The sequence below is a fragment of the Paroedura picta genome, chromosome 8 (genome assembly GCF_049243985.1).
Source record: "Paroedura picta isolate Pp20150507F chromosome 8, Ppicta_v3.0, whole genome shotgun sequence".
Lineage (NCBI taxonomy): Eukaryota > Metazoa > Chordata > Lepidosauria > Squamata > Gekkonidae > Paroedura > Paroedura picta.
The window spans coordinates 59,734,007-59,760,094 of NC_135376.1; the positions used below are offsets into that span (position 1 = coordinate 59,734,007).

At 44.3% G+C, this 26,088-nt stretch overlaps 1 protein-coding gene across 1 annotated transcript in view; it reads left to right on the top strand.

The window, feature by feature from the left end:
- Window positions 1-791: 791 nt before the first annotated feature.
- Window positions 792-26,088, top strand: part of GPR26 (G protein-coupled receptor 26) — a 34,279-nt gene continuing 8,982 nt past the window's right edge. Inside the window, exons 1-2 of the mRNA XM_077350021.1 lie at window positions 792-1,843; window positions 19,213-19,326. Of these exons, the coding sequence (XP_077206136.1) occupies window positions 1,125-1,843; window positions 19,213-19,326 (833 nt within the window). The 5' untranslated portion in view covers window positions 792-1,124. The remainder of the gene's footprint in view (window positions 1,844-19,212; window positions 19,327-26,088) is intronic.

Consider the following 26,088-nt stretch of genomic DNA (forward strand, 5'->3'; position numbering starts at 1 on the left):
TGTCCTTCATTCTCTATAACCCCCAAGGGTTCCTACTTCCATCTAACCCCATCTGTAATGCAATATCCATTTCTTATACCACAGTGCTATGAGGAAAAATATCATTTTTGTGAAAATTCTAATCCTCCCAAATATTCAAAATGCATGATAATCACAGTGTTTTAACAGGATTGCCAGCGTAAGGCTTCATTAGTGCAGAATTAGTGGCAGAGTGGGTGGGCATGAGAATAAATTATATCCAACCATGCTCTGTGCATTTGTTGTTTTTTCCCATCTGTGAAATGAGCGTTATATCTTTATTTAAATAATTTTGAAATTCATAAACGAAAGGGTTGTCAGAAAGAACAGGAACGCTGCAACACTCGTGGCAGTTCTATATTGCATTTGGCACCTTCTGGAGCCAGGTTGGTCGATATGAAATGAGCCTTTCTTTTTAAGGATGCACCGGGGAGGAGAGGATGCTACTGAAGGACAGGACACTGGAATGTGCACTTTGAAAAATTAACTATTAAAAGCTGGAATCTCTTTTCAAGGAAGTCTCGTCTGGTCTTTGGATTCCCTGATTTTACTGGGATGTCAGTATGTGTATGTATATAGAACTAAAGTGAGGAGGGAGAGTCAGATCTAATCATGTTAGTAAATCATGAGCAGTGAGCATGCTTTAATCCATTAATGGGGGATTTATCTGTGATCATAAAAGCAGGTTAGAGTCAGCCTGGAAGCGAGTAAGTGGGAGGGGGAGGGAGAGTGAGAGCAAGAGGGAGAGAGAGAGACACAGAGGAGGAGAGGTAAAGAGCATAAATGCACTGGTTGAATTGCTGTGAAGCTTTAGGACCAATAATTAGAGATCTCTGGAGAGCAGCTTCTCAGAATATGCTGCTTTCTTTAGAAGGAGACTGTGGCTCAGTCCTGGAGATTTTTAAAAACCAAATCTTTCTCATAGTTTGATGGGCATTCCCAGTGCTTTTGTGCGTATCTCTAAAAAGCGTTGACGTGGAAAGAAGCAGCAGCAGGAGGGGGAAAAAAACCTGCAGCTCTCCTAAAAATACTGAGGGCATGCAGGAGTGTGAGCAGGCTGGGGAGGAGGAGGAGGGTGTGAGAGTTCCTCTCACCATGCTTTCTGGATGCCAGCTGGGACCAGTTTTGGAAATGTTCCTCCTGTGAATGGAGGCACCATGAACATTTGGGAAGTGATCCTGGCTTTCTTAATTGTGGTGCTCATCCTTGTATCGTTGCTGTCCAACGTGCTGGTGCTGACCTGCTTTTTGTATAGCACAGATATCCGCAAGCAAGTCCCGGGATTGTTTATCCTCAACCTGACCTTCTGCAACTTGTTGATGACTGTTTTGAACATGCCCTTGACCCTGGCCGGGATCATTTACAAGAATCCACCAGGAGGAGAACAGCTTTGCCATATGGTGGGTTTCCTGGAGACTTTCTTGACCACCAACTCCATGCTCAGCATGGCAGCTCTCAGCATAGACAGGTGGATAGCAGTGGTGTTTCCTCTGAACTATCATTCCAAGATGCGCTACAAAGATGCTGCTCTCATACTCAGCTACACGTGGTTGCATTCTGTGTCCTTTCCTATAGTGGCAACTTCTCTTTCTTGGGTGGGTTTCCATCATCTTTATGCGTCCTGCACCCTGTACAACAAGAGACTGGAGGACAGGACACAGTTTATGATTTTCACTGGGGTCTTTCATTCCCTCAGCTTCGTCCTTTCCCTCATTGTCTTGTGTTTCACATATCTAAAAGTGCTGAAGGTGGCACGCTTTCACTGTAAAAGGATTGACGTGATAACTATGCAGACCCTTGTGCTGCTGGTGGACATCCATCCCAGGTAAGGAGATACCTGTGTCCTTGAATGGCAAGGGCATATACTGCTGAGGATGCCTGAGGAATGGCAGGATTAGGTTCAATATCAAACTGATTTAGCATCCATCTCATTCTTTTAAAATTAACACTCCCTATTTTCAATCTGCATGTTCATATTCCTGATGCTCTGCATTGTTATACAGTTAACTGCTAATTATATACTGCAGCTAGCAAAAGATCTTGTCCAGGATTCCTTGGATATGTTTGAAAGCTGTAGGGCAATTTTTAAAAAGCTTGTATATGAATACTTTTCTTTTGGGAGTATGTTTCTGAATCTTTGCTGTTTTTCTGAAGCCATGAACAGCTCAATGCCTGTTCATTAAAGTCTTCTATGAAGTGAGTCCTTTAAGACTTTGCATTGGGGAAAATGGCATACAAAGTACCATTCTTGCTTGTACTTTTCAAAAAAAATGTTACTCTGTAATCAATAAGTTTATTTCCCTTTAAAGAAAGTAACCAGAGAAAGAATATTTCTAAAATAAACATTAGCAAGTAATGAGGTACCAATATGTCCAAAACTGCTCAAAGATGCAAATGCATACAGACAGGCAAAGGAGTTCTGATTTAAATGTGCCCAGGAGACATTAAATCAACCCAGATTTTCAGGGTTTGAGAAGTTGACTTTCAAAACAAAGGGAGGGATGTACAAAGTTACCACCAGAAGGGACAAAATCCAATAGCCCAGATAATTTAGAAATCTAACTAGAGGATGAGTATGGTACAAAGTAAGAGAAATTAGATAGGAGAAGGTTGACAAGGAGAAAAGTGGCTGGCTAACTTTGCTGGTGTGGGAATGACACAGAATTGGAAGGAGAAAAAAAAAGAGAGAAAAGAGCAGACAGCTTTTCAGGGCACTTGAGTTGGTGGACAGAGGAGAGATGTGTCATCAGGTACTTGACAGGTAGCCAGAAAGGCCACATCTGAAGGATAAAGGTCGTAGTTGGCCCCTGGTGTGAGTGAGAGCCCACAGACCTCTGATAAGAAAACCTCACTGGGAGAAACAGCTTCAGAAAAGGTGACTTGCTCATAGCCTAAGTGTGCGTGTGGCAAGCTGCAGCAGCAGTAAATGTTTCCTGGATGGCTTGTCATCATTAATAAGACTGATTTTGTCATCTTTTGAAATTTAATTGCTAAATGACACAGAAGAGGGTGGGCTGTGCCACGCAAAGAATTTCAGTGGGTCTTTGGCTACAACTCTGTTTATAGAGGATGAAATGAACTGAAAAAAATCTGTCAAAAATAAAATTACTGAGTTTGCAGTAATAGTCAGAAAGAAGGGAAATTGTTCCATGGCATGTATAGGGTGCTTTGGATCAGAGCTGTTCACACACATTGTTTTGTAATCCTTACAATAAACATGTAGGGTAGGCCAGAGTAATATTCTACAGGTGAAGGATTTGAAAGATTACTTCAATCCACTTCATGGACAAAAGAGTCATTCTAACAAGGAGCTTCCTGATGCACAGATGAGTCAATATACAATATCAGCCCAAACTGTTGGGTATTCAGGAAGACACTGGTCAGTGATGTTTGACCTAACAAGTGGCTTTTAGGGGGGAAAGGCTGGAAAAATGGAAAGTGAGCAATAAAACATCTTAAAAACAGAAGATTCCATGGGAATAGTAGAAAGATGATAGGAGGGATAGTCTGTTAAGGGAAAAGGCTGGGAATTCTGGATGTTAGTGGTGGTGGATAAAAATAAGTTCATGGGAATGAAACTTGGTGACAAAATCAATCTGTTGAAGTTTCTGGGTTATCTAGGACAGCTGAAATCACAAGTTTAACAGAGGCAATCATGGAACGGGGAGGGGTGACATTTCCTAGAATGGTCTTATACATTATATGTGCTTCCACCAATCACAATGATAAGAAAGTTGTAGTAAAGTGATGGAGTTGCCCAGTGTAGGCTTTATTATGCACACATCCCTGGATCAGCATACATATCAGGTATATCATATATTGAAGTAATCTTACCTAATGTTCAGAAAGAGAAGGGAGGGATGAAGAAAGCAGGCATGGACAAAATAAATTTTCATTGAGGAAGCTTTACTGGCCACATATCAGAACTGAACTAGGCCAGTCCAGTACCTGTCCTCAGCAGTTAGTCATCAAGCGTTTGCTGTACTGATTTTTTACACTAGATAGAAGTAACCTTTCATTTAAAAATGGCTGTAGGTGTTAACATTTTATGTTAATCGGAGTGTATATTGTAAGTATTTGGATAAGTTGAGAAGTGTGGAAAGTCTGTTTCTTCCCACAACTAACAATGAACATTTTTTGCATAAGGAGATTCTGTTAGGGTAGACTCCTATTTACTTACCTGAATTGTTTATTTATATGTGGCATATAGGGTCTCCCTTGCTTTTCCAGTTGCTTGTTGCCTGCCCACTGCCAATATGTACTGAAGACATGTTTAATATTATATATATATTATTTTACTTGGCAAAATGGCAAAAGAGAGGGCAGAAAAAAGGTTTATTCTCTTAAAAAAGTACATCACAGTGTCCTTTCCCTATAGCTGTTTCTTAATATTCATCTTCATTTTTCATGTATGTTTTCTGTGTATTCCTGAACCACACCATTCAATTGAAAATGTGTCATCTGGCAATCATTTCAAGAATCTACTTTTATTCCTCCTGTTATATGACACATTAATATAAGCTAAATTGCTAAATCTGCATTGCTAAATGCCCTTTAATGGTAATTAGACACTTTCAGTAATACCTCATTCCCTGAATGCCAATAATAAGATAAGCTGTAAATCCTTCCTGAATATAATTTTTGTAACAAAAACTGTGACTATATTTGTGAGGTCAGAATAGACAGGGTCATGAGTGCATCATTCAAGTTTTGGGATTTGTTGTGTACCATAAAAAGGTTAAGGTATCCCCTGTGCAAGCACCAAGTCATGTCTGACCCTTGGGGTGACACCCTCCAGCGTTTTCGTGGCAGACTCAATACAGGGTGGCCTTGCCAGTGCCTTCCCCTACCATTTTACCCCACAGCAGCAAGCTGGGTACTCATTTTACTGACCTCGGAAGGATGGAAGGCTGAGTCAACCTGGAGCCAGCTGCTGGGATCGAACTCCCAACCTCATGGGCAGACAGCTTCAGACAGCATTTCTGCCGCTTACCACTCTGCACCACAAGAAGCTACTGAACATTTATTTACAGCACATCCCACAGTGTTTCATAGGTCTATGCAGCTGAGTAATTTTAAGTAGGGAGGAGTTGCTCCTGAACTTCCCCAGAACCAACTTTCCTAAACATTTACCAAACTTTGGTTTGATTCAGCTGTTCAGACCATTTAAATCTAACACTGATCAATTTAGTTCCACCTGCTTCTAGGAAAGGGGGAAGTGAAATGGCAGTAAGCCATCTAAACCTAACAGCCTGGCAGGCAGACCCATCAGCTGTTAGGATTTAATGACTGTGGGCCATTTAACCCATACGTTTTGCTTTCCCTCTGCCACCAGTGGAGTGGGCCCATCTGCAAACCATTGAACTTATCCATTTCATTCCCCCTCACTTCAGAGAGAGGGAATGAAACAGACAGGTTAAATGGCCGCTAGTTATTTAATCCTTCCCAGAAGAGCCTAATTTTCTCTTAGCTGTGGCAAGCTGCAGGTTGGTAAAAGGGGGATTTGAACTGCTCAGTTTGGTTTGGGGAAATTCCAGCTTGGTTTAGCCCCCCCCCTCCATCATAGAATCATAGAATAATAGAGTTGGAAGAGACCTCATGGGCCATCTAGTCCAACTAGAATATTTAGATTTGTGCTCATTCCAAATGTTATAAGGACTCTCAAGAATCCTTTGACAGTATATTCAAACTTTCCTTCCAACTCCTTAGATTTAGTGTAAGAAAAAAATATTAAAACCCTATGATGGAATCTTGCAAATATTATTTCTTCCATTTGTGTCTTGGCTGTGCAAATAGCAGCACTTTCCCAGGGACTCCTGCCTATTGCCTTCCTCAGCCATTAATCCTCACTGCTGTTATTCAGACTAGAGACAGGAATGTCATGTTCTCTGAGTGCATGGTTCTATACTTCAAGTTATATGAATATTCATGCTGTTATGCCAATGCAGGGGTGGGGGATCAAGACTGATTGTCAAGAGGTCTTTTACTTACCACTCTAGGGGCCTAAATACACCTTACCATTGCCCCCAGATTTTTGGGATTCACATTGGTCAGGGCTGCCATAGTACATGAGACAAAGATTCTTTCTGCCCCTACCCCCAATCCTAGACTCAAATCAATCTCAGTCATAGGAAATAACTCACAAGTTAGACTTTACAAAAATATTGTCTTCTGCAGGCAACTTCCAGGAAGCATTCCAGTGACTAGTATTACCTGGAAAAAGGGAACTATGTTTAAGTGTAGTTCAACTTTATCCATGTTCTAAGGAAGGCTAAAAACACGAGTTTTTCCTGTTCTGTTTTTCTTGAATGCTGGGACCACCAGCAACTGTCAGTCCATTTTTTAAAGTAAAGTTGGTGTATTTTTTAGTTATTTTAATTAGAGGAAGTTAGGTTAAAGCATGCAAAACAAATTTCAGGTTGTGCCTGCAGCTTCTAGCACAGATAACTCACAATAGTTATTCTACCTTGAAAATGTGAATCCCAGAAGTTATTTGAACCTGTCTCTTACTTAGGTCCCTCATAGAACAAAGTTTGAGTCCAGTGGCACTTTTAAGACCAACAAACTCCCGTAGGCAAGTATACTTCTTCGGGTGCTATTTGTGCAGAGTTGTTTGATCCAGATTGGATGCAATTGTGAAGCAGGTTTTTCCTTCATGTCTCTGCAGCATCATGGTGCTTCTTTGTACTTCAGGTTTCCCCTGCCTTTCCTGATTTTTCCCAAATCTGCTTTGCTGCCATATTTTGGAATAGATCACAGCAAAGCAAGGGGCACCCATATGGATAGGAAACAGATCTTTTCACTCCCACCCACGTTGGCACTATTTCCCTGACTCCTGTTTTTTTTGCAGTGGACTTTCCCTCCCACAACCAGAGTTTATTTAAAAAAAAATAGGTAACTGACATATCATTGACATATCACTGATGCAGCATTATAACATTATCCACCAGCTTCTTTAAATCCCCAGCTTTCATTTATAAAAAGAAAAGATTAAGCATCTAGTCCCATTTATTGCGGGTAGACCAATAACGCTGCAATATCAACTGGTGTTTTTTTTTAAAGTCTTCTCATGGCTCAAAGAGGGGGCCTGGCTGCTATGGAGGGGGTGGGGCAGGGAAAATGTGGGGAAACCTGCCATATGGAAGCCACATTGCCATCATACTGCACTGACAGCCACAGCAACCACAGGAAACCACATAACCACCACTCATGTGGAATGTACCATAGTGACTGGGCCTATAGCCCTCCCAAAAGCAAAGTTACATCTGGATGTGTTAGAATTCCAGTAGATATTCAGTTTGACTGTGCTTCTACTCTGTTTTAGAAGAGATGTGAGTAATCCAATTACCCCTAGAGGTATATTTCAGTTATTTGGGGCATTGTGTATGGTCAAAGGAAGAAGAATTCTTGCTCCATTGTTCAGGCATGTCTTGATACCACATGAGCTCTTTATTACAGGAAATATAATCTAATTTAATTTTGGCTGCAATCCTATAAACCTTTGCTTGAGGGTAGGGGCCATTAAGTACAATGAGGCTTGTGCGCAAGTCATACTCCACTTTAAGACTCCACTGCTATACTCCACTTTAAGACCCTTATTGTGTTCCAACTTGGCCTTGAAACCCCCGCCCCCTTTTCCCCACTTGGTTGCTTTGGAAACTTTACTGGTCAATTACTGTATTAATAAACTGAGTGCGGTTGCTTAGCATACAGCCCAGGGACCAAACTAGACTTAACATTTTTAAAAGCGTTCTCCTCATGGACCCATTATGCACGGGGGTTTTAGCGCACATTCGGGGTGGAATGGCGGCGACTAAAATCACGGATAACGCACGGAGCCGGCTGCAACCGGCTGCAGCTTCGGTGCATGCCGCCGAAAAAGCCGCGTCAGTGAAACGCGGAAGAAAGCGCAGCTTCCGGGTGAGCGGGGCGCAACCAGAAGCGGCGCCCAGATCGGCGCGTGCATAATCGGTTACTCTGGGTTTTGCCGCCGTCGCGCCCCGCCCCGTGTATAACCGGTATGCGTCGCGTCTTCCCCCTCCGCGTTTTCCATGTGACCCGAAATCGCCGTTTCGGCGGCCGTGCATAATGGGCCATGTAGCCACTCAGCAATTGCAGGGACTGTGCTTAAAAATGAAGGCTAGTCGGATTGAGCTGGGAGGGTCTGTGGAAGAGCATATGCTTGGCAGGTAGCTTCATGTGTTCAGCAATGACATGGGGGGATGGGCTCATACCTTTCTCTCTGCACCTTTTCTTGATGAGACTCACCGCTGGGAATTTTTTCTCCATGTTCATTTTTTTTACAGTTCTTTAGACCAGTTATCAGTGCTGAAGAGGAGTTATTTCTCACTTTTTGGCTACTCCACTTAACAACACCCTTGGAAATTTCCTGGCACTCCTAGAAATCTATGCCCTGAGATGTTGAGAAAGTGGAGATTGACTGGGGGGGGGGGTTGGATGGGGAGGGTGGATACCTGATGGATTGATATTTTTGCTTCCGGAGTTTGTTATCTTGTAATGTTAATGTTTTGAATATTTTTATTTGATGTGGGGTTTTATTCTATAACCCAGTGGTCCCCAACCGGGGACCGGTCAACGCTTAACAATTTTACTGAGGCCCAGGGGGGGTAGTCTTTTGCCGAGGGATGTCACTGCTGTCTGAGCCCCTGCTCCACTTGCTTTCCAACTGGTGCCCCTGACTTCCCTCCGCCCGCTGGTGGGCGCTGCCAGCAACAGCTGTGCAGTGCCATGCCGAGGGGGAGCCCCAGCCATGGTGGCCGCTGGAGAGCACCAAAGGTGAGCTGGCGGCAGAGTGGCAGGGCAGCCCCTGAGGCAGCAGCCGGGGAGGAGGATGAAGAGGAGTTGCGGCCTGGTACCAACTGACCCATGGACCAGTACCGGTCCCCGGACCGGGGATTGGGGACCACTGCTATAACCCACAGTGAGATGTTTTATGAGAGCGGCGGGTAATAAATCTAGTAAACAAACAAGCACTAAACAAGTTTCTTAAAGCTTCCCATATTTCGTTTCCCATTTTTCCATTCATACAGCAAATCCAATCTACATGCATAAATGTTCTCTTTTTATAAACAGCCCAGAGAAGGAGGATGCCAGCAGTTGATGGGTTAAATCTGACCTTTAGAGATATAATCTTTTGAGAGTCAAAGTTCCCTTCCTCAAAGCTGCAACTCTCAAAAGCTTATATCCCATCAAGACATGATTTAACTGCTGATCACTCAATAAAATTAAAGAGCAGTAGGCTTAGAACAGGTAAAAGAAAGTACTTCTTCACCAAAAGTGTAATTAGCCTGTGGAATTAACTGCTGCAAGAAGTGGTGGTGGCTACACACATAGACTGCTTCAAATGGGGATAGGATCAACATATGGAGCAGAGATCCATCAGTGGCTGTTAATTGCAATGTACAGATGGAACATTATATCTGGCACAGTGATGCTCTGTATACTTAGTACTTGGGGGCAACAGTGGGATGATTTCTGGAGTTTTGACCCAAATGGTGGACATCCAGATGGTGTCTGGGTTTTGACCATTGTATGATCCAGCGTGTTGAACTGGATGGGCCACTGTACTGATCCAGCATGGCTTCCCTTATGTTCTCATGTTCTTATTTAGGTTATATCTTCTTGTTGATTGATTGTAATGGTCTTTAGCTATAAGCAGTAAATGCTATCATTCCTTCATTTGTTCAATATGAAAACGAAACAAATTGTCCTTCTAAACAGCCTATGGGGGCATGATTTCTTTTTATGTTGTGCTGCTTTCTTTCATTATTGCAGTTTCTGCCTTTATTTGTTTCATTTTTACAAGGCCGGTGGCATTTTCTAAGAAGGTCACACACAGAGAGTGCAGTGTTCCCAAAGGAGAGGGGGAGACTGGCTCCGTTTTTTCTTAATTGACTGTAAGTTGTAGCCAATAGGATTACATACATGTGTGATGTGTTCAAATCCTGAACGATATGAAGTAGCACTTTACCTTCCTCCCTCTTCCCAAAGCCTGTCCTGCTGTGGCAAATTTTCTCTTGCAGACTGCATTTGCATGCTGCTCTCCAACTTCATCCCTCATCCAAAGAAATCTACCCGGAGGTACTTTTCCCACTGCCTACCCACCCAGATGCTTTATCCGTCTTTGGCCACCAAATGTCCTTTCCTCACTAGTCTTCCTCTTCCTTGTGCAACTGTTCTTCAAGCTAATAATCTGTTTGGAATCTTTCCTATTAACTCTATCATAGACTTTAATGTTAAGCACTGCCTTTCGTTGCCTCAAGAGGGGAATTTATTTTATCTGTCTGCAGTTGGGCAGTGGGGTTATCAATTGGGAATACTAGTATCCCCCTGATTTCTGTCCAGTTTATACAGAAAACCATTAAAATAAAAACTTGATAGAGGGGGGTGTCACTGGGAAATAATAATAAAATAGAACAATGAAAACAAAGCAATACCTCAAAAAGAATAATTTGAAATGGCTGGTTTTGAAAATAATAAAAAAGTAAGAAATAGAACAATGCCCCATGCACAGGTCTAGTGAACCCCAATAAACCCCAAGCAGTTTCCTTCAGACGCTGTAGCATGTGCCAGACTTCTGCTTAACCTACTGGAGGGTTGGCCAGTGTGTGTTCTTCCCCACTGTGCTTCTGAGAGCATCATAGTACAGTTACATTTGCAGTGCAATATGAAAAAGTCAAAGAGGAGCATGTCTGCATCTAACCTTTTAGCTTTCAGACAATTGAAATGGAATGCTTAGGAGGGACTGTATTCCTCACTACCAGGTATTGGACAGACAGGGGGAAAGATTCCCTACTTGACTTTTAAATAACAAAAATTCTCACTAGCACAATAAGCAAGGGGTGAATTTGGGCACCTCAGGAATGCTAGGCATTGCACTAATAACTTTTTATGATTATTTCTGAATGTCTTAACTTTAAATGTATGTATTCAAACAAGTTTCAATTTTTTTACCAGGTAGTTGGCAGGTAGTTGTGAGTTCCTACATTGTGCAGTGTTACCAGAAATTGCATACACATGTGGCCTGTGATGCCTGTATATTCAGCAGCGGGGAAATAGCTTTGTGAGAGGTTGGTAACATAGCAAAATGGATCATTTGCCAATGTTTTATGAGGTATTACACCCTTAAGAACTCAAGGCAGACAACAGGAGTATAGTAAAAATAATATCAATCTTTATGAGAATGAAAATAATAAAATATATCTAGCACATTAGCAGGCAGTCGTATATGGAAAAATGGAGTGGGAAAAGAGGTTTCAGTATAATTACCAGTCTTGAAGAGTGGATAGGCAGAGAGCTGTGACACGAACCAGTGTGAAGGGAACGTCTAATGGGTCCCAATCAGAAAGCAGGGAGTTGCAAAGCACGGGATTGGACAAACACAAGGTGGCTTTGTGGGGCCACTGTTTATATATGTTTTTGGGAAGAGGGCTACATGATGTGGCCCAGGTCAGCACATGATGGAGTTTTCCATGAATCAGGATGTTGGGCAATGCCCTGGCCAGGTTAGACAAACGCATTAATGGGTCTAAAAAAAAAGAACTGTCCTATCTCATTAGGTCTAGCTGCTGAGTTTGCGGGGAGAGGTTTCCTCTGGCAGACGGGCCAAGCATGTGTCATATGTGAAAGACAAAGAGGTTTGCCTAGGAGCCCCTGGGCAAACAGATTTTAGCCAGGCCACTGAATCAGCAATACATTGGGGGTAGGGGAGATGGAGGAAAACAATTCCTGAGTCAAGCTGTACCTGTGATTCCCAACCTATAGTGAAAGATATGCTGAATAAGGGGTTCCAAAATGGAGTTATTCCCAGGTGTGTCTTGTCAGGTTTTTACAGAGTCTGGCTTTGGCACAAGCCTAGACTATTGGGCAGTACTGATAAAGGATCTGATAATCTCGTTATAAAAGAAAGGACCACTGATTCAGGTTACTGGAAAGTGCTGTCAGATCACAGAAGATTTTTGACAATCCCAAGATGGTTTGCCATTGCTTGCCTCAACATAGGAAACATACAATTCCTTGGTGGTCTCCAATCCAAGTACTGCTAATGCTGACCCTATTTAGCTTCTGAGATCTGATGAGGTTGGGCCAGCTTGGGCCACCCAGGTCAGAGCCTTGCTACACATTTCTCATTCATTGATTCATTGATTCATTGATTCATTCATTCATATTTGAATGTATCCACCAGCTGGCTCGTGGTGATTTACAATAAAACAATAAAAAACCATAAAGACAGCCCTTCATTGTTGGAAGGGCTAAAACAAAACAACACTTGCATTGTAGGAAGGTGGAGTAATTTCTGTCAACTTCCATTGCAGTTTCCCACTTTGCCCTCTACACAAACTCATGCATGTGTTCTGACTCCCGGTGGGTCCTTCTGTGGGGTACAGCAGGAGGAGAAAGTGCGGAAGTCCCACTCCATAATTCCACTAGCAGATCTTTCAGGAAAAAGCCACTGTAGTCATTGTGGGGATGGTATGGTCTAATGTAAGGGCACGACCACCCATAAACAAAACAGGGTATGACTGTTTGACAACTGAACTGAGCATGGAAACAAGGAGTAGATAAAAATGTTGTTGTTGTTGTTAGGTGTGAAGTCATGTCCAACCCATTGCGACCCCAGGGACAATGATCCTCCAGGCTTTCCTGTCTTCTACCATTCCCCGGAGTCCATTTAAATTTGCACCTACTGCTTCAGTGACTCCATCCAGCCACCTCATTCTCTGTCGTCCCCTTCTTCTCTTGCCCTCGATGTCTCCCAGCATTAGGCTCTTCTCCTGGGAGTCCTTCCTTCTCATGAGGTGGCCAAAGTATTTGAGTTTCATCTTCAGGATCTGGCCTTCTAAGGAGCAGTCAGGGCTGATCACCTGTACGACTGAGCGGTTTGTTTGCCTTGCAGATAAAAATGTATTTTAAATTTATTTTGATTTCCGTGTGTTATCATTGTTCGTAGTCTTAGTCCATTCATCCTTATTGTTCAATTGGGTAGGTTGTTTCTTTTTTCTTTATCATTTCATATATTTACGTACTGTGTTCCTTCTAAGATTGTGGCATTTTACAGCTAAAGTCCATAAAATAGGATAATAAAAATACAAAAATAATACAGGCCCACCATAACACTGCACAGAATTACAATTAAATGTAAAGCAGCTGTCTGTAAAAAGTTAAATTTCAATATTAACCATAAACTTCCCTAATAAAAGCAGCAGTAAAAAAATCCTCATAAAAGCAGTGGCTTTAAAATTCCACACAAAGTTCTTAAAGTTCAATAAATACAGATCAATTTACTGATTTTAAAATAGTTATAGTCAGACAATTGTGGAGGAACAGTAGGGAGGCCAGCCAGCGGTTAGGAATCCCTGTAGCTGGGGGATGAGGGAAGTATGATGCTGGAGAAGGTGGTGTAAATGAAGGGGTGAAAGATATGGAATTGCTGACACCCCTTCTAGCCTTTGTCCAATCCTGAGATATGAAGGCTAGGAGTAATAGCCTTTCTCCAGCATTGTGCAACACCACTACTGCTGTACAGAGCTCTCTCTCTCTCTCTCTCTCTCTCTCTCTCTCTCTCTCTCAGTGGAATATGAACCTGGCATGCATGACCAAGATGTGGGTGTGAGAGGGCAAAGCTGTCACTTTGAAAGAGCTGGTTCCACCTGGGTTCTTAGTCTTCCATCAATCCTGAACAAGAGTTTGGGGGGGGGGGTGGAGTTGCAATATTGGTCTGAGAATCTTTTTCCTTTTAGCCATTCTCCTTCCCACAATCTCAGGAATTAAATGTTTTGGTCTGTGGTGGGATGCAGTGAAGTGTTTGGCCATCTGTCTGGTCACTTAGCACACCAGCAGATGCCCTGTCAAATTTCTTGAAGGTGGTGCTTGAGTGGGCCTTGCAATCCCCCAGGCTGATAGTCTTGGGGGACTTCAGTGTCCATGCAGAGATGACAGGTCCCATGCCAAATTTATAACTGGTGGCCCCCATTGCAATAATTGAGCCTCTGACATACTTAACAAAAAGATCGTCTTAAATTGCAAAATTGAATATTAGCTGTGAGGCCTCTGTGAGCTCTTTTATGGAGAAAATCTAGTTGTTTTGCCAGGACCTGTCTGCTGATTTTGATACAGTTGGGGAACTGGAGGCCCCTTGGTCATCTCAAGGTCCACTTCAATCCACTGTCCTTGGCCGATGTAGATGGTGCTCTGACAGCTGTTTGGCAACCACACTTCCCCTAACTATAGCAGTGAGGAGACTCGAGTCCCTCTCCAGGAGATTATTAATCTGTCCCTAATTTCACAGACTTTTACAGGGGGTTTAAAGGATGCCATGCTTAGGCCACTTTTGAAAACAAGGGTGATGGACCAATATGATCTGGCCAATTACTGCCCAAAGGGAATGTCCCAGAAACAGGCTCTGGTGTGCAGAATCCTGCAGGGAGCTGTTTTCTCCAAGATGTTATTTGACATCTAAATGGTCCAGAGATATCTGCTGGGTTATTGTTTTCACCACCACTGAGTGGGATCATCCAGAGTATCCAGATTCACAACCAGAGATGTATTCTGATATCATTTCCAGAACCACTGCAAAAGTGGGGCAGTATGTTGGTCACAGATCCTCAATATGGCTATGGGCTCAAGATTTCTCAGGGACTGGTTCTGTACCAGGAGACTGGCCTGACTCACTGCTTGTCCAATCACAGAACTAACTCCCACTTCCACATGATGTCAGCACTGGTCTGGGAGCAGTCCCAGGACTGGCCCCAGACCCTCATTTGCCCTATGACAAGCGAACACAGGACCTTTTTTCCCCCAGGCATCAATGAAGCCTATGTTGCACCTGGGCCATATGTCTGTGGAAGAATTTGGCTGTCCTGGCCCAGCTCCTCCCCATCCACACTTGAATAGGGTGCCCTAGAAGCCCCAGGTGGCTCCACTGCACTGTGCAGCATTGCAGAGCCACCTGGGACATTTTTTTGTTTTAAGAATATGATATGGCATTCTTACATAATACCACATTCTTAAAAATAGTGTGGTGGATCCTTGCTGTCCTAGCTGTCAGGCAGGAGCACACATCCAGCATGGACAAGGTGCAACAGGCCAAATGCTCCCCGAAACAGAGCCAGGAAGAGGCAGGGCAACTAAAGCCAAAAACCATGGTGAGGGGGCAGCACAACACCTCCTATGCAATAAAGATCAAGGAGCAGGAAGCAGGTGGCATTGATAAGCCTTAGCAGGCGAGAAATCAAGTCTTTGTGACCCAAGGCTTGTGACTTCAAGCCTTAGCAGGTAAGAAATCAAGTCATTGTGACCCAATGACAGCCTAACTGGGTCAGGCCCATGTAAGAAGTTGGAGCAAATCCCATGGAAGAGGATAGAGCAAGGGGGCACAAACAATTTCCAAGTCAACCTCTTTACCAAGGATTGGCTAGTTCTCACAAATCAGAGACAAGGGAGAGACTTACAGAGACTGTTAAGAGCTATTTCAGTTCCTCCATCTCAGAGATGAAGATAACATGGTTGTAGCTGTCACTTTCTCCACTGAGCTAGCTGGTATGATAGAAGAGGACAGAAAACTCCTGACAGGTGGACCATGATGAAGACTCAGTTCATTCCTCCCTCAGTTTAAAGTGTCTATGAGGTGGAGGGTGAACTCAGCATACCCTTTGGTATGAATTTTGATATAAACTCTTTGGTATGAACTCAGCATGAAACACAGTCCCTTAATGACCCACAATACTGCTAGAGTCAGCCCACCTTTTCCACAGAGAAATGTCTCAGAAACAGATAAGGCAGTATAACCCAGTCCAAAATCTTTGTATCCTATTTTAATTTGTCTCCTATTTTTAAAAAGTTGTTATAATCAATTTCTATCCTGATGGCTTTTTCATACATATCATTTTAGGATACATTTTGTGGTTTTATAGTTAATTTTAATATCAATAATGCTGTTTTTGAAACTGTATTTGTTTTAGGTTTGTGGGCTAACTCAAATATATCTCTGGAATCATTCAAGAGAGAAGCAAACTCAAAATGGGGATATTCAGTTCAAACCAGGAAGTGTACCAAATTTGACAGAATCTCTAAAACTTACTTTCCTTTCACTTCCCTGCTTTACTTCACTGAACTCTGCCATCTCAAGGTTATTTTATCATGGCCAATTTCTGATATTGGAAGATAGTTGGACCAGTGGGATGCATACAACACACGGAGAAGCATAGGATGGGAAAGAGAAGGGTTTATACATCCTTGCTTATATATTGCATTATTTTTTTTAATCTGAATACTTGCAAGTAAAACGTCTGCTTGAATAATGAATTAACATAAAGGGTTGCTATTTCAGCTAAAACAAAGCATTCGTAAATCTTGAACAGGGCAAAATAAATATCAAATAGATTATGTTATTTTGCCAATCCATGCAATAGAAAACTGATGCTAGTTGCATTATCTTTTAATTTTCTTCTTCATCTGCTTGATGAAGCAGGGAGGAAGCGTGCTCAGAGCTGGAAATCTACTGAACCAATAAGGACACAGAGATTTTTTGAAAAATATCAGGATGTTGCTGACTTAAATATGCTAGCTACACATCTCCTCCAATGTCCCCTGCATGACAGTCTCCTTCAATCATGCACACTGCAGATCTTGCATATTTGCCACCAGTTTTACCTTTGCTGGTTTCAGCTCCCCACTGCTAACTAAGATTTGGTTCCTCCAAGTTTCCCCCTGTCCCACCATTACTGGCTCAGCTCCAGCATCCTACTGATTCCTCCTTGCCTCTTCCTTCTAGTTGCTGCCCTCCTGCCAGTTTCCACTGTGGGCCACCACACAAAATGCCATCCAAATGATGTACATAGATGTAGTGATTAACTTTGATTTAAAATCAAGGTGTTCTGCAAATTTCCCCGAAATTTTCAAAATCCAGAATTGTATCTATCTAGTCCCGTACTGTGGATTTACATATCAACACTGGCACAAACCCTTAGGTATGCAAGGATAATTTTCAGAAATTTTGAATGATGATTTCCAGCACAGTAGAAATAACTTTGTAAATTATACAATTCATCCATTCAGAGGTATGTAGCTCTGAAGCTGATTAGGAAACAGTGCGCATAACGCATTTATACTTCTTCCAAGACTGCATGCATTATAAAGTTTTATCAGTCATGGAAATATTCTTGTTTTAGAGGAGTAGGATGTTGAGCTTATGCACTGCAGAGGCATTCAACATTTTCCACAATTAGCCAAGAAGCCTATTCATTTTTCCTACCTTTATTAAAACCGCTATTCAGAACTGAAAAAAGTTGCTCATAGGTGCCAGCCATTATAGCATCACACTTAGAGGAATGGCTTAGTGATTGCGACAGTGTGAACTTATACTGGAGCTTCAGTTAAACATAGTTAAATGTCAAAGGCAACCTGAACTAAAAGCCTAGCTTCTATTTAGCTCTTTTTGTTGTCTGTGAACAGAAATAGCACTGATTTCAGTGCAGTGCTTTATCAGAACATAGCTATTTTAAGACCTTAATGGCATTTCACATGGCTGAAAAACAGTCCAGAATTGTCTTAAACCTGGACCACCCCAAGGCCAATTCCATGCCATGTATATTCAGCATTTCTGCACCAAACATGCAAGAACATAGTGATTCTATATGTTGTGTATGTTTTCTTTTTTGGGGGGGAGGAGGGGACTGTGAATAAAAATACATGGATCTACAAATAACAGGAATCTGCAGAGAAAACACCCAGGCACAATTTAAAAACTGTCATAAAGATATTAATTTGATGGCACAATATGTGTCAACATTTTAGGGTTATGCATTGATTAAGAATGTACTGTGTTCCAGTCACCTTACAGCAAGTTTTCACAATGTGACCACAGGATTTTGGACCAACTGAAATTTCTGAATCATCCCCAAAGATAGCCCCACATACAGTAATTTAACTTGGATGTGATCAGAGCTTTGATCACTGCAGTCATATCATGCTTTTTAAGGAATAGCCTTAGTTGACAAACCAGCCAGAGCAGATAGAATCCAGAAACATACTCAAAGAATGAAATTTTTCCTTCAGTGGGAATGCAACTCTCACCCCCCCCCCAGGACAGGTTCTCCAGTCTTTGAGTGGCTTCTCCATTGACCACCAGCACCTCTGTTTGCTCAGGACTGAGCTTCAGTATATTGGTCCTCATCAATATCTTTACTACTTCCAAGCACCAGTTCAGAACTTCCATAAACTCATCTGACTTTCAGATAACACAAACATTATCTGAAAAGCATCAGGTCCTTCTGATGACATGTTGCATGTTTTAGAGCAAGCTGTGCCCACCAGAAAACTATAGAACATTCAACACACCAGAGGTGTCTAACTCATTTATTACAAGAGCCATATCTGACATAAATGTCAGTTTCTTAGGCCATGTGTGCCATTAAAAAAAAGTTCTGGAGATATAAGCATCATAAAAGACACAGGTAAACCCAAATAATGATACTGTATTTTACTCTAAATACAAAGAAAAGATATTTAATTCTGGAAGTGAAAGCAATTGATTTGCTTGGGAACCCACAAAAGCCTAGCTCTCCCAGATCTTCCCACTTCCAGTTCTCATGCTTCCTGTGTTTCCTGTGAGAGCCAGTTTGGTGTAGTGGTTAGGAGTGCGGACTTGTAATCTGGCATGCCAGGTTCGATTCTGCGCTCCCCCACATGCAACCAGCTGGGTGACCTTGGGCTCGCCACGGCACTGATAAAACTGTTCTGACCGGGCAGTGATATCAGCGCTCTCTCAGCCTCACCCACCCCACAGGGTGTCTGTTGTGGGGAGAGGAATGGGAAGGCGACTGTAAGCCGCTTTGAGCCTCCTTCGGGTAGGGAAAAGCGGCATATAAGAACCAACTCTTCTTCTTCTTCTTCTTCTGCCACAGAAGCAGCAGGGCCAGTGGATGGACTAAAAGACAGGCTGTTTAAAAAACATCCAGAGGCACTTTTTATCCTCCCACGACCCTTTTTGACTCGTGGGCTGAGAACAGCACCAGTTGCTCATGGGCTGGTTCCAGCCATCGGGCCATATGCTTGATACCCCTGCTCTAAACAAATGGAAAACACAGACAAAGCTACAAGTGAAAATGCTGAAATTTTATTTAGAATTATAATTATAATTCATTTTTGTCTTGTTCTGTCATAAATACTATGCAGTGTAAGAGAGCGATGTCTAGAAGAGCAGAAGAGACGGAGACAACGAGCAACCAAAAAGATCAGCACCTTTATTGGCACTTTTATACTTTGCTTTGCACCATACGTAATCACAAGGTAAGGTTCAAACTAGCCCCTTGAACTGCATCTCAACAAATCAGGACAGCATGTTATTTGCTAGGAGGTTGAAGATTTCATGTATATTTCCCGTTTCATATAAACCGGCCTGAGCCTCTCGAGGGGATGGGCAGTATGTAATTTAAATAAATAAATAAATAAATAAATTTCCAGTATTTTGTGGGATTACAGTGGTAGAAGTTGTCATCCCTAATTGCTTGTATTGTATGGGCACCATCATAGAAAACTGTTTGCCAATGAAAGGACAGTCTATATCCCAACAGAGGAATTCTTAATAGGAGTTGAGAAGGAAACAGACAGATAGCAATCAAGTTTGGGACTTACCCACCAGTGCTAGATTGGAAGAACTTTGCATAGGGCTGTACTCTTAGACTCGAGTCTCAGAAGGTCAGACTGGACCAGGCATCAAAATAGGCATTCTGATGCAGCACGTCTCCGTTAATATATACAGAAGTTTCAAGCAAGCCCAAGAATGAAGAGGTTCCCAGTATTTTGGACAGGGGTACTATTTATAGACGCAGGGAACAATCTCTTTTCCCTGCATTTCAGATCACATAATTTGTTCTTATGAATCATCTAGCTATAATGTAATATACAAAATAGATCACATTTTCTTTGAATACATGACTTTTTGCAATTTAATTTTGAATTTATCTACTAGAAATCTGAATAATCAGATAGTGTTAATGGTTGAAATTAGGGAAAACAAGCTACAGGAAGGGAATTCAACAGGCTGGAAATCTTTGGTTTCAAAGAAAGCATTTTGCAGTCAGGTTGAGATTATCTCTTCCTTCAATAATTTGTTGTCATAGACCCATTATGCACGGGGGTTTTAGCGCACATTCGGGGTGGAATGGCGGCGACTAAAATCACCGATAACGCACGGAGCCGGCTGCAACCGGCCGCAGTTTCGGTGCATGCCGCCGAAAAAGCCGCGTCAGTGAAATGCGGAAGAAAGCGCAGCTTCCGGGTGACCGGGGCGCAACCAGAAGCGGCGCCCGGATTGGCGCGTGCATAATCGGTTACTCTGGGTTTTGCCGCCGTCGCACCCCGCCCCGTGTATAACCGATATGTGTCGCGTCTTCCCCCTCCGCGTTTTCCATGTGACCCGAAATCGCCGTTTCGGCGGCCGTGCATAATGGGCCATATGCAGACTTTTTTACTTTAGTCTTTCAACTGACTGTTTTCTCCAGGTACACTGAGAACTTTGCAACAAACATGCTCATTTGGCAAACAGAGTTTATTTGAACACTCTCAGAAAAATGTGCTCTTGAGTAGATCGTCATGATATTCCTTGGGAAAATTCATCTTGAGAACAGTTCACGTTCTTTTCCAACTAACTTTGCAGCTGGGCAGATGCCTAGAGAAAAGGTAGTATGCTCTGGAGCCATGGTTGCTTGGGCCATTCAGCCCTTGAACAACTCATTTGGGGTACTATTTTGGAGAAAAGTGCCTCCAGAAGCTTTTCCTCATAGGACATTATACCCTGTACGGTAACAAAGAGAGTCCCCACTTACCGCTTTCAGTTTTCTTTTGCAAAAAGCTACTGTGGGAAGAAATACAACCCCAGAAGACTATGCTTTTGGCCATTGTGATGTTTTTTTAAACATCAGCCCACGTTATATATTTAGCTGGAAAAAATATCTCATGGCTTTTTAAAAATTCAAGATAAGCTAGGAGAGGTCTTAATAAGCAAATTCAAATAAGCAAGCCTTTATTGAAGCTCTTACTACTACAAAATACTGTGGAACTTCTATTATATATTTGCCATTCACAGTCTTCATGCTTAAATCCAGTGAATAGCCCTAGTTTATTTGTATCATGTATTTCTACCATTTACATGACGAATTCTAAGTCATACTCAGGATTTCAGAGCTTTTCCCAACTTGGAGATACACAGTAAGTCTTTTGGCTTAGGAGCAAATGCATAAGTTTTAATTATACATTTCATAACCTGTTAAATGTTAAAAGACACAAAAATTTACCTGGTGTGAATATGGTAAAAACATAGTCCCAATAAATAGATTCTACAACGAATAATGGTTAGCATCCATTGGAGGGATTTGATAAGTCCCTGTACTGTTGCTATGAACAGTTGCTGGGAAAAAGCAAAAGAAAAGGCTTCATTCAAAAACATCACTCAAAATTGTTCTAGTGGAAATGAATTATTGAAATGTTGATCACTGTGCTTCAAAAGCTGCATAAGAGGGAACAATCTGAAAGGTTATGTTAGCTTTTCAGAACATTTGCAATGTGTACATTTATTTTTAACAAAGTGGTTCATGGAAAAAATGAAAATCTGCTTCTTATTCTTACAATATGACCATTTTTAGGGGGATGTTGCCAATTCTCTTCTTTAATATCAGAAGAAATTTAGGAGATAGCATTAAATATGGTGTTAATAAAGGTAAAGGTATCCCCTGTGCAAGCACCGAATCATGTCTGACCCTTGGGGTGATGCCCTCTAGCGTTTTCATGGCAGACTCAATACAGGGTGGTTTGCCAGTGCCTTCCCCCAGTCATTACCGTTTACCCCACAGCAAGCTGGTGTTAATATGTGATAATAATATATGAATATTATTAGATATTAGGGGCAAAGCCCGTTGTATCCAAGAATACAACCGGTGTTAGAGCTTGGCAGTGGGAAGAGGAAGGGGAGGAGTTGTCCAGTTTGTAAGGGTATGGGGTTGAATGTGTGTGTTGTGTGGGAGGTTGTGGTGGCATGGTGGCAAATGAGGGCATGGGTGTGGAGATATGGATGTCAAGAACCTGTGGTGTGGAATGTTTGTTGAGTGTGAGAGAGGACTGACCTTTGGGAATTGTGGCATAGTGGTTACAGATGAGCTTTCCAGAGCCATATCCAGAGCCAGATATGTGCAGGGAAAATCAAACTGGAGACTCTTCTTAGGGGAAGATTACATGGCAACCAATTCCCCCCAGTTCTGTGTCATTTCCCTTCTTGAGTGAACTAGGCCACAGACACCGAAATGCCCCTCTGCCCTAATACACATGGGGTAGTCACAGTACACAGGTGTCCACCCTGTTCCTTCTTTTCCATTTTTTCACTGTTAATAAAATGTTATGTGCCCACATGCTTCTTTCATGGTTGCTCCTTAGAATAACGGATTTTTGTACCCTATTGCTTACTACCCAAAGGAGTCTCAAAGTGGTTTACAAACACCTTTTCCATTTGTCTCTCCACTATAGTCAACCTGTGAGGCCAGGCTGGGCCCTGGATGGCGGCGACGTTGGGCATAATCGGGGATTTTCCCTGAAGCCCTGTCACCACCACTTTGGGCATTCCAGCCCGTGCATAATGGGTCTAAATGTCTCCCAGAACACTGCTCCTTCCAAACAGGGACTCCCAAGAGCAATGTGAGGTGAGAGCTGGAGGCCTCCAGTGAATGAGGAAAATCAGCAGATGTCATATGTCCTCTTCTGTGCACAGAAATATCAGGCAGTATCCAACCTATCATACCTTCTTCAAACATATTCAATTTGTGATCCTTAGATTCCCAGTCAGTCCAAAGTTGGCAACACCTCAGCCAACCACATTTAAGCCCTGTCCATTTCATTTGAAAAGCTGAAAGGCAACCTTTGCAGGCTAAAATCAATGGGACTTCAGAGTGGCTGACTTTCTGGCCTGCCTTATTATCCTTTAGAAAATTGTAGCCAATTAATTTTTAATATTGGAAGAAACATAAATGTCATTTTATATCTGGCTAATATCATGTCATGTCGGGGACCCGCTTGCTAACTGAAAAAACAGGGTGCCCCTTTGAAGAAAACGTCACGCCAGGCCTGGTGAACGATACAACAGGAACAAGCTTTATTTCAGCAACGTGGAGTCCGCTGGTATGGAGTAAGAGCTTCCACCGAACTCCAGGTGGAAGCTCCCTTTTATACAAAACCCACCTCCTTAGGCTGTATTGCCCCACCCAGTACTTGCGGAGGGAACATGCTGATACAATCATGACTCATGCACATATGCGAGGTTTTCCGGGGTTCCTGATGGCCCATTTTCCTGGAACAAAGGGCCATCTCCGGGCCCTTGTCAAAAGGTGGAGGGGGACATTGAGGTTCTTTAGCGGCCATTGCCACCTCAACGATCGGGTGGGGCGCCCAGCTGCCGGCTTGCCTATGATCACCATGCCCTACCTCCGTGATCGCGGGCGCCTCTGATGTCGGGGTTCGGTCCGGTTCCCCAGCCACCAAGGACCGAACCACGACATTCTGCCCCCCCAAAGGTCCATTCTCCAACCCCCCGGGACGGCCAGGATACCGCTTGTGGAAACGTTCAGTGAGTCGGGGCGCAAGGACGTCCGCTGCCCAGACCCATTCCCGGTCCCCCAAAGCGAAGTCCTTCCATTCCACGAGGTACTGCAACTTCCCCCTGTGGAGTCTAGAGTCCAGGATATCCGCCACCTCGTGGTGCTCCCCCCCCGGCAGGACCTCGGGCGCTGGCGGGGAAAACACGGGGTGCCAAACGTCACCGTCCGGAGTCTTTTTTAGAAGGCTCACGTGAAAGACGGGATGGATGTGCCGGAGGTTCTTGGGGAGCTTGAGCTTGACCGAAACTTCGTTGATCGGGGCCAAGACCTCGAAAGGCCCCAAAAACCGAGGGCCTAGCTTCTTGCTGGGCAAATTCAACCGTAGGTTCCGGGTGGAAAGGTAAACTCGATCCCCCGGTCGGATCTCTTCAGCTGGTCGTCTCTTCCGGTCGGCGTCCTCTTTCTGCGCTGCCTTGACTTTGTGGAGCTGCTCCTGCAGCGACTTCCAGCAGCTCCCGGCACGCTTCCCCCACTCGCGAAGGTCGGCCGATTCCCGGGCGGGGACCTCCCCAAGCTCCGGGAAGTGTCTCAGGTCTGTCCCGTAGACGACGGCAAAAGGCGACATCTCCGTGCTGCTGTGGTCTGCGTTGTTGTACGCGAACTCGGCCAGGGGGAGCAGGGGCACCCAGGTGTCTTGATGATAGTAACCGAAACACCGCAAGTACTGCTCCAGTACTTGATTAACCCGCTCGGTCTGCCCGTCCGTCTGGGGGTGGTAAGCGGAGCTCAGCCCTTGCTCGATGTCTAACAGGCGCAGGAAAGCTTGCCAAAACCGGGACACGAATTGTGAGCCCCGATCGGAAATCACCTTGTCCGGCAGCCCGTGCAGTCGGAACACGTGATCCAGGAACATCCGAGCCAACTGTGAAGCACTGGGGACACTGGCGCAAGGAATGAAATGGGCCTGTTTGGAAAATAGATCTACCACCACCCAGATCACCGTTTTCCCCTTGCTGGGAGGCAAGTCTGTTATAAAGTCCATGGAGATCACTGACCACGGCCGGGTCGGGACCTCGAGCGGGTGCAGCAGACCTTTCGGCTTGCCAACCCCCGGCTTGCAGGTCAGGCAGACAGGACAACCACTGACGTAAGCTTTTGTGTCCCGCCGCAGACTGGGCCACCAAAACCGCCGCCGGGCCAACTTCCAGGATTTTACGAAACCGAAGTGCCCGGCGGTCTTAGCATCGTGGCAGAGGCTGAGGGCTTCCCGTCGTAGCCCTTCCGGGACGTAGACAGCCTCCCCCCTCCGCCAGAGACCGGAGTCCAAAATCAAAGAGTCCCGGAGCTCAGCCAGCTCCTCGTCTGTCCCGTAGGCTGCCACTAGGCGGTCTCGGAGCGGGGCGGTCGCCGGGTCGGGCTCCCATTCCTCCCTGGCCCGACGCCTAGTGACGACCCCCCGTCCCAGCTGCTCCTCACCAAACACGGACCTGGTGCAGGGAGCGTACCCCTCCCCATAATGCGGCAGACGGGAGAGGGCGTCCGCGAGGAAATTCTCTTTGCCGGGGATGTGACCAAGCTTGAAATTGTACCGCGAAAAGAACTCCGCCCACCTCATCTGTTTGGCGTTCAGGGATCGCGGTTGCCAGAGCGCCTCCAGATTCTTGTGATCTGTCCAGACCTCGAACGGCTCCTCTGTTTCCTCCAGCCAATGCCGCCATTCGGTGAGGGCGAACTTAATCGCAAACGCCTCCTTCTCCCAGGTAGACCAGTTCCGCTCCGTTTCGGCGAATTTTCGTGAGAGGTAGGCCGCCGGCCTCAGCTGTCCCGCCTTGTCTCGCTGCAGGAGAACCGCCCCGGCTGCTGCGTCGCTGGCGTCGACTTGTACCACCATCGGCTGGGTTGGGTCGACGTGCAGTAGCGTGGGCTCAGACGCGAAAGCTTGCTTGAGGGCCAGGAACGCTGCCTCCGATTTCTCATTCCAGCCGAGCGCTGCGCTGGGCCGCGTGGCGCGAGGACCTCTCCCCTTGGTACCTAGCAAGTCCGTGAGGGGAGCCACTACGGAGGAGTATCTGGGGATGAAGCCTCTAAAAAAGTTAGCAAACCCCAGGAAGCTTTGTAGCTGTTTCCGGGTGCGGGGCCTTTCCCAGGCCAGCACCGCCTGCACCTTCTCGGGGTCCATAGCTATGCCCTGGGCTGAGATGCGGTAGCCCAAATAGTCCAGGGAGGGACGGTGGAATTCGCACTTAGCCAGCTTCACGTATAGGTGGTTTGCCAGCAGGCGCTTTAACACCTCCCTCACCAGGGTCACGTGCTCTTGGGGATCTTGGCTGTAGATCAGGACGTCATCCAAATAAACAACCACCCCCTGAAACAGAAGGTCCTGCAACACCTCATTAATTAGACTCATGAAAACCCCAGGTGCCCCGCTTAAACCGAACGGCATCACTTTAAATTCGAATTGTCCCAATTG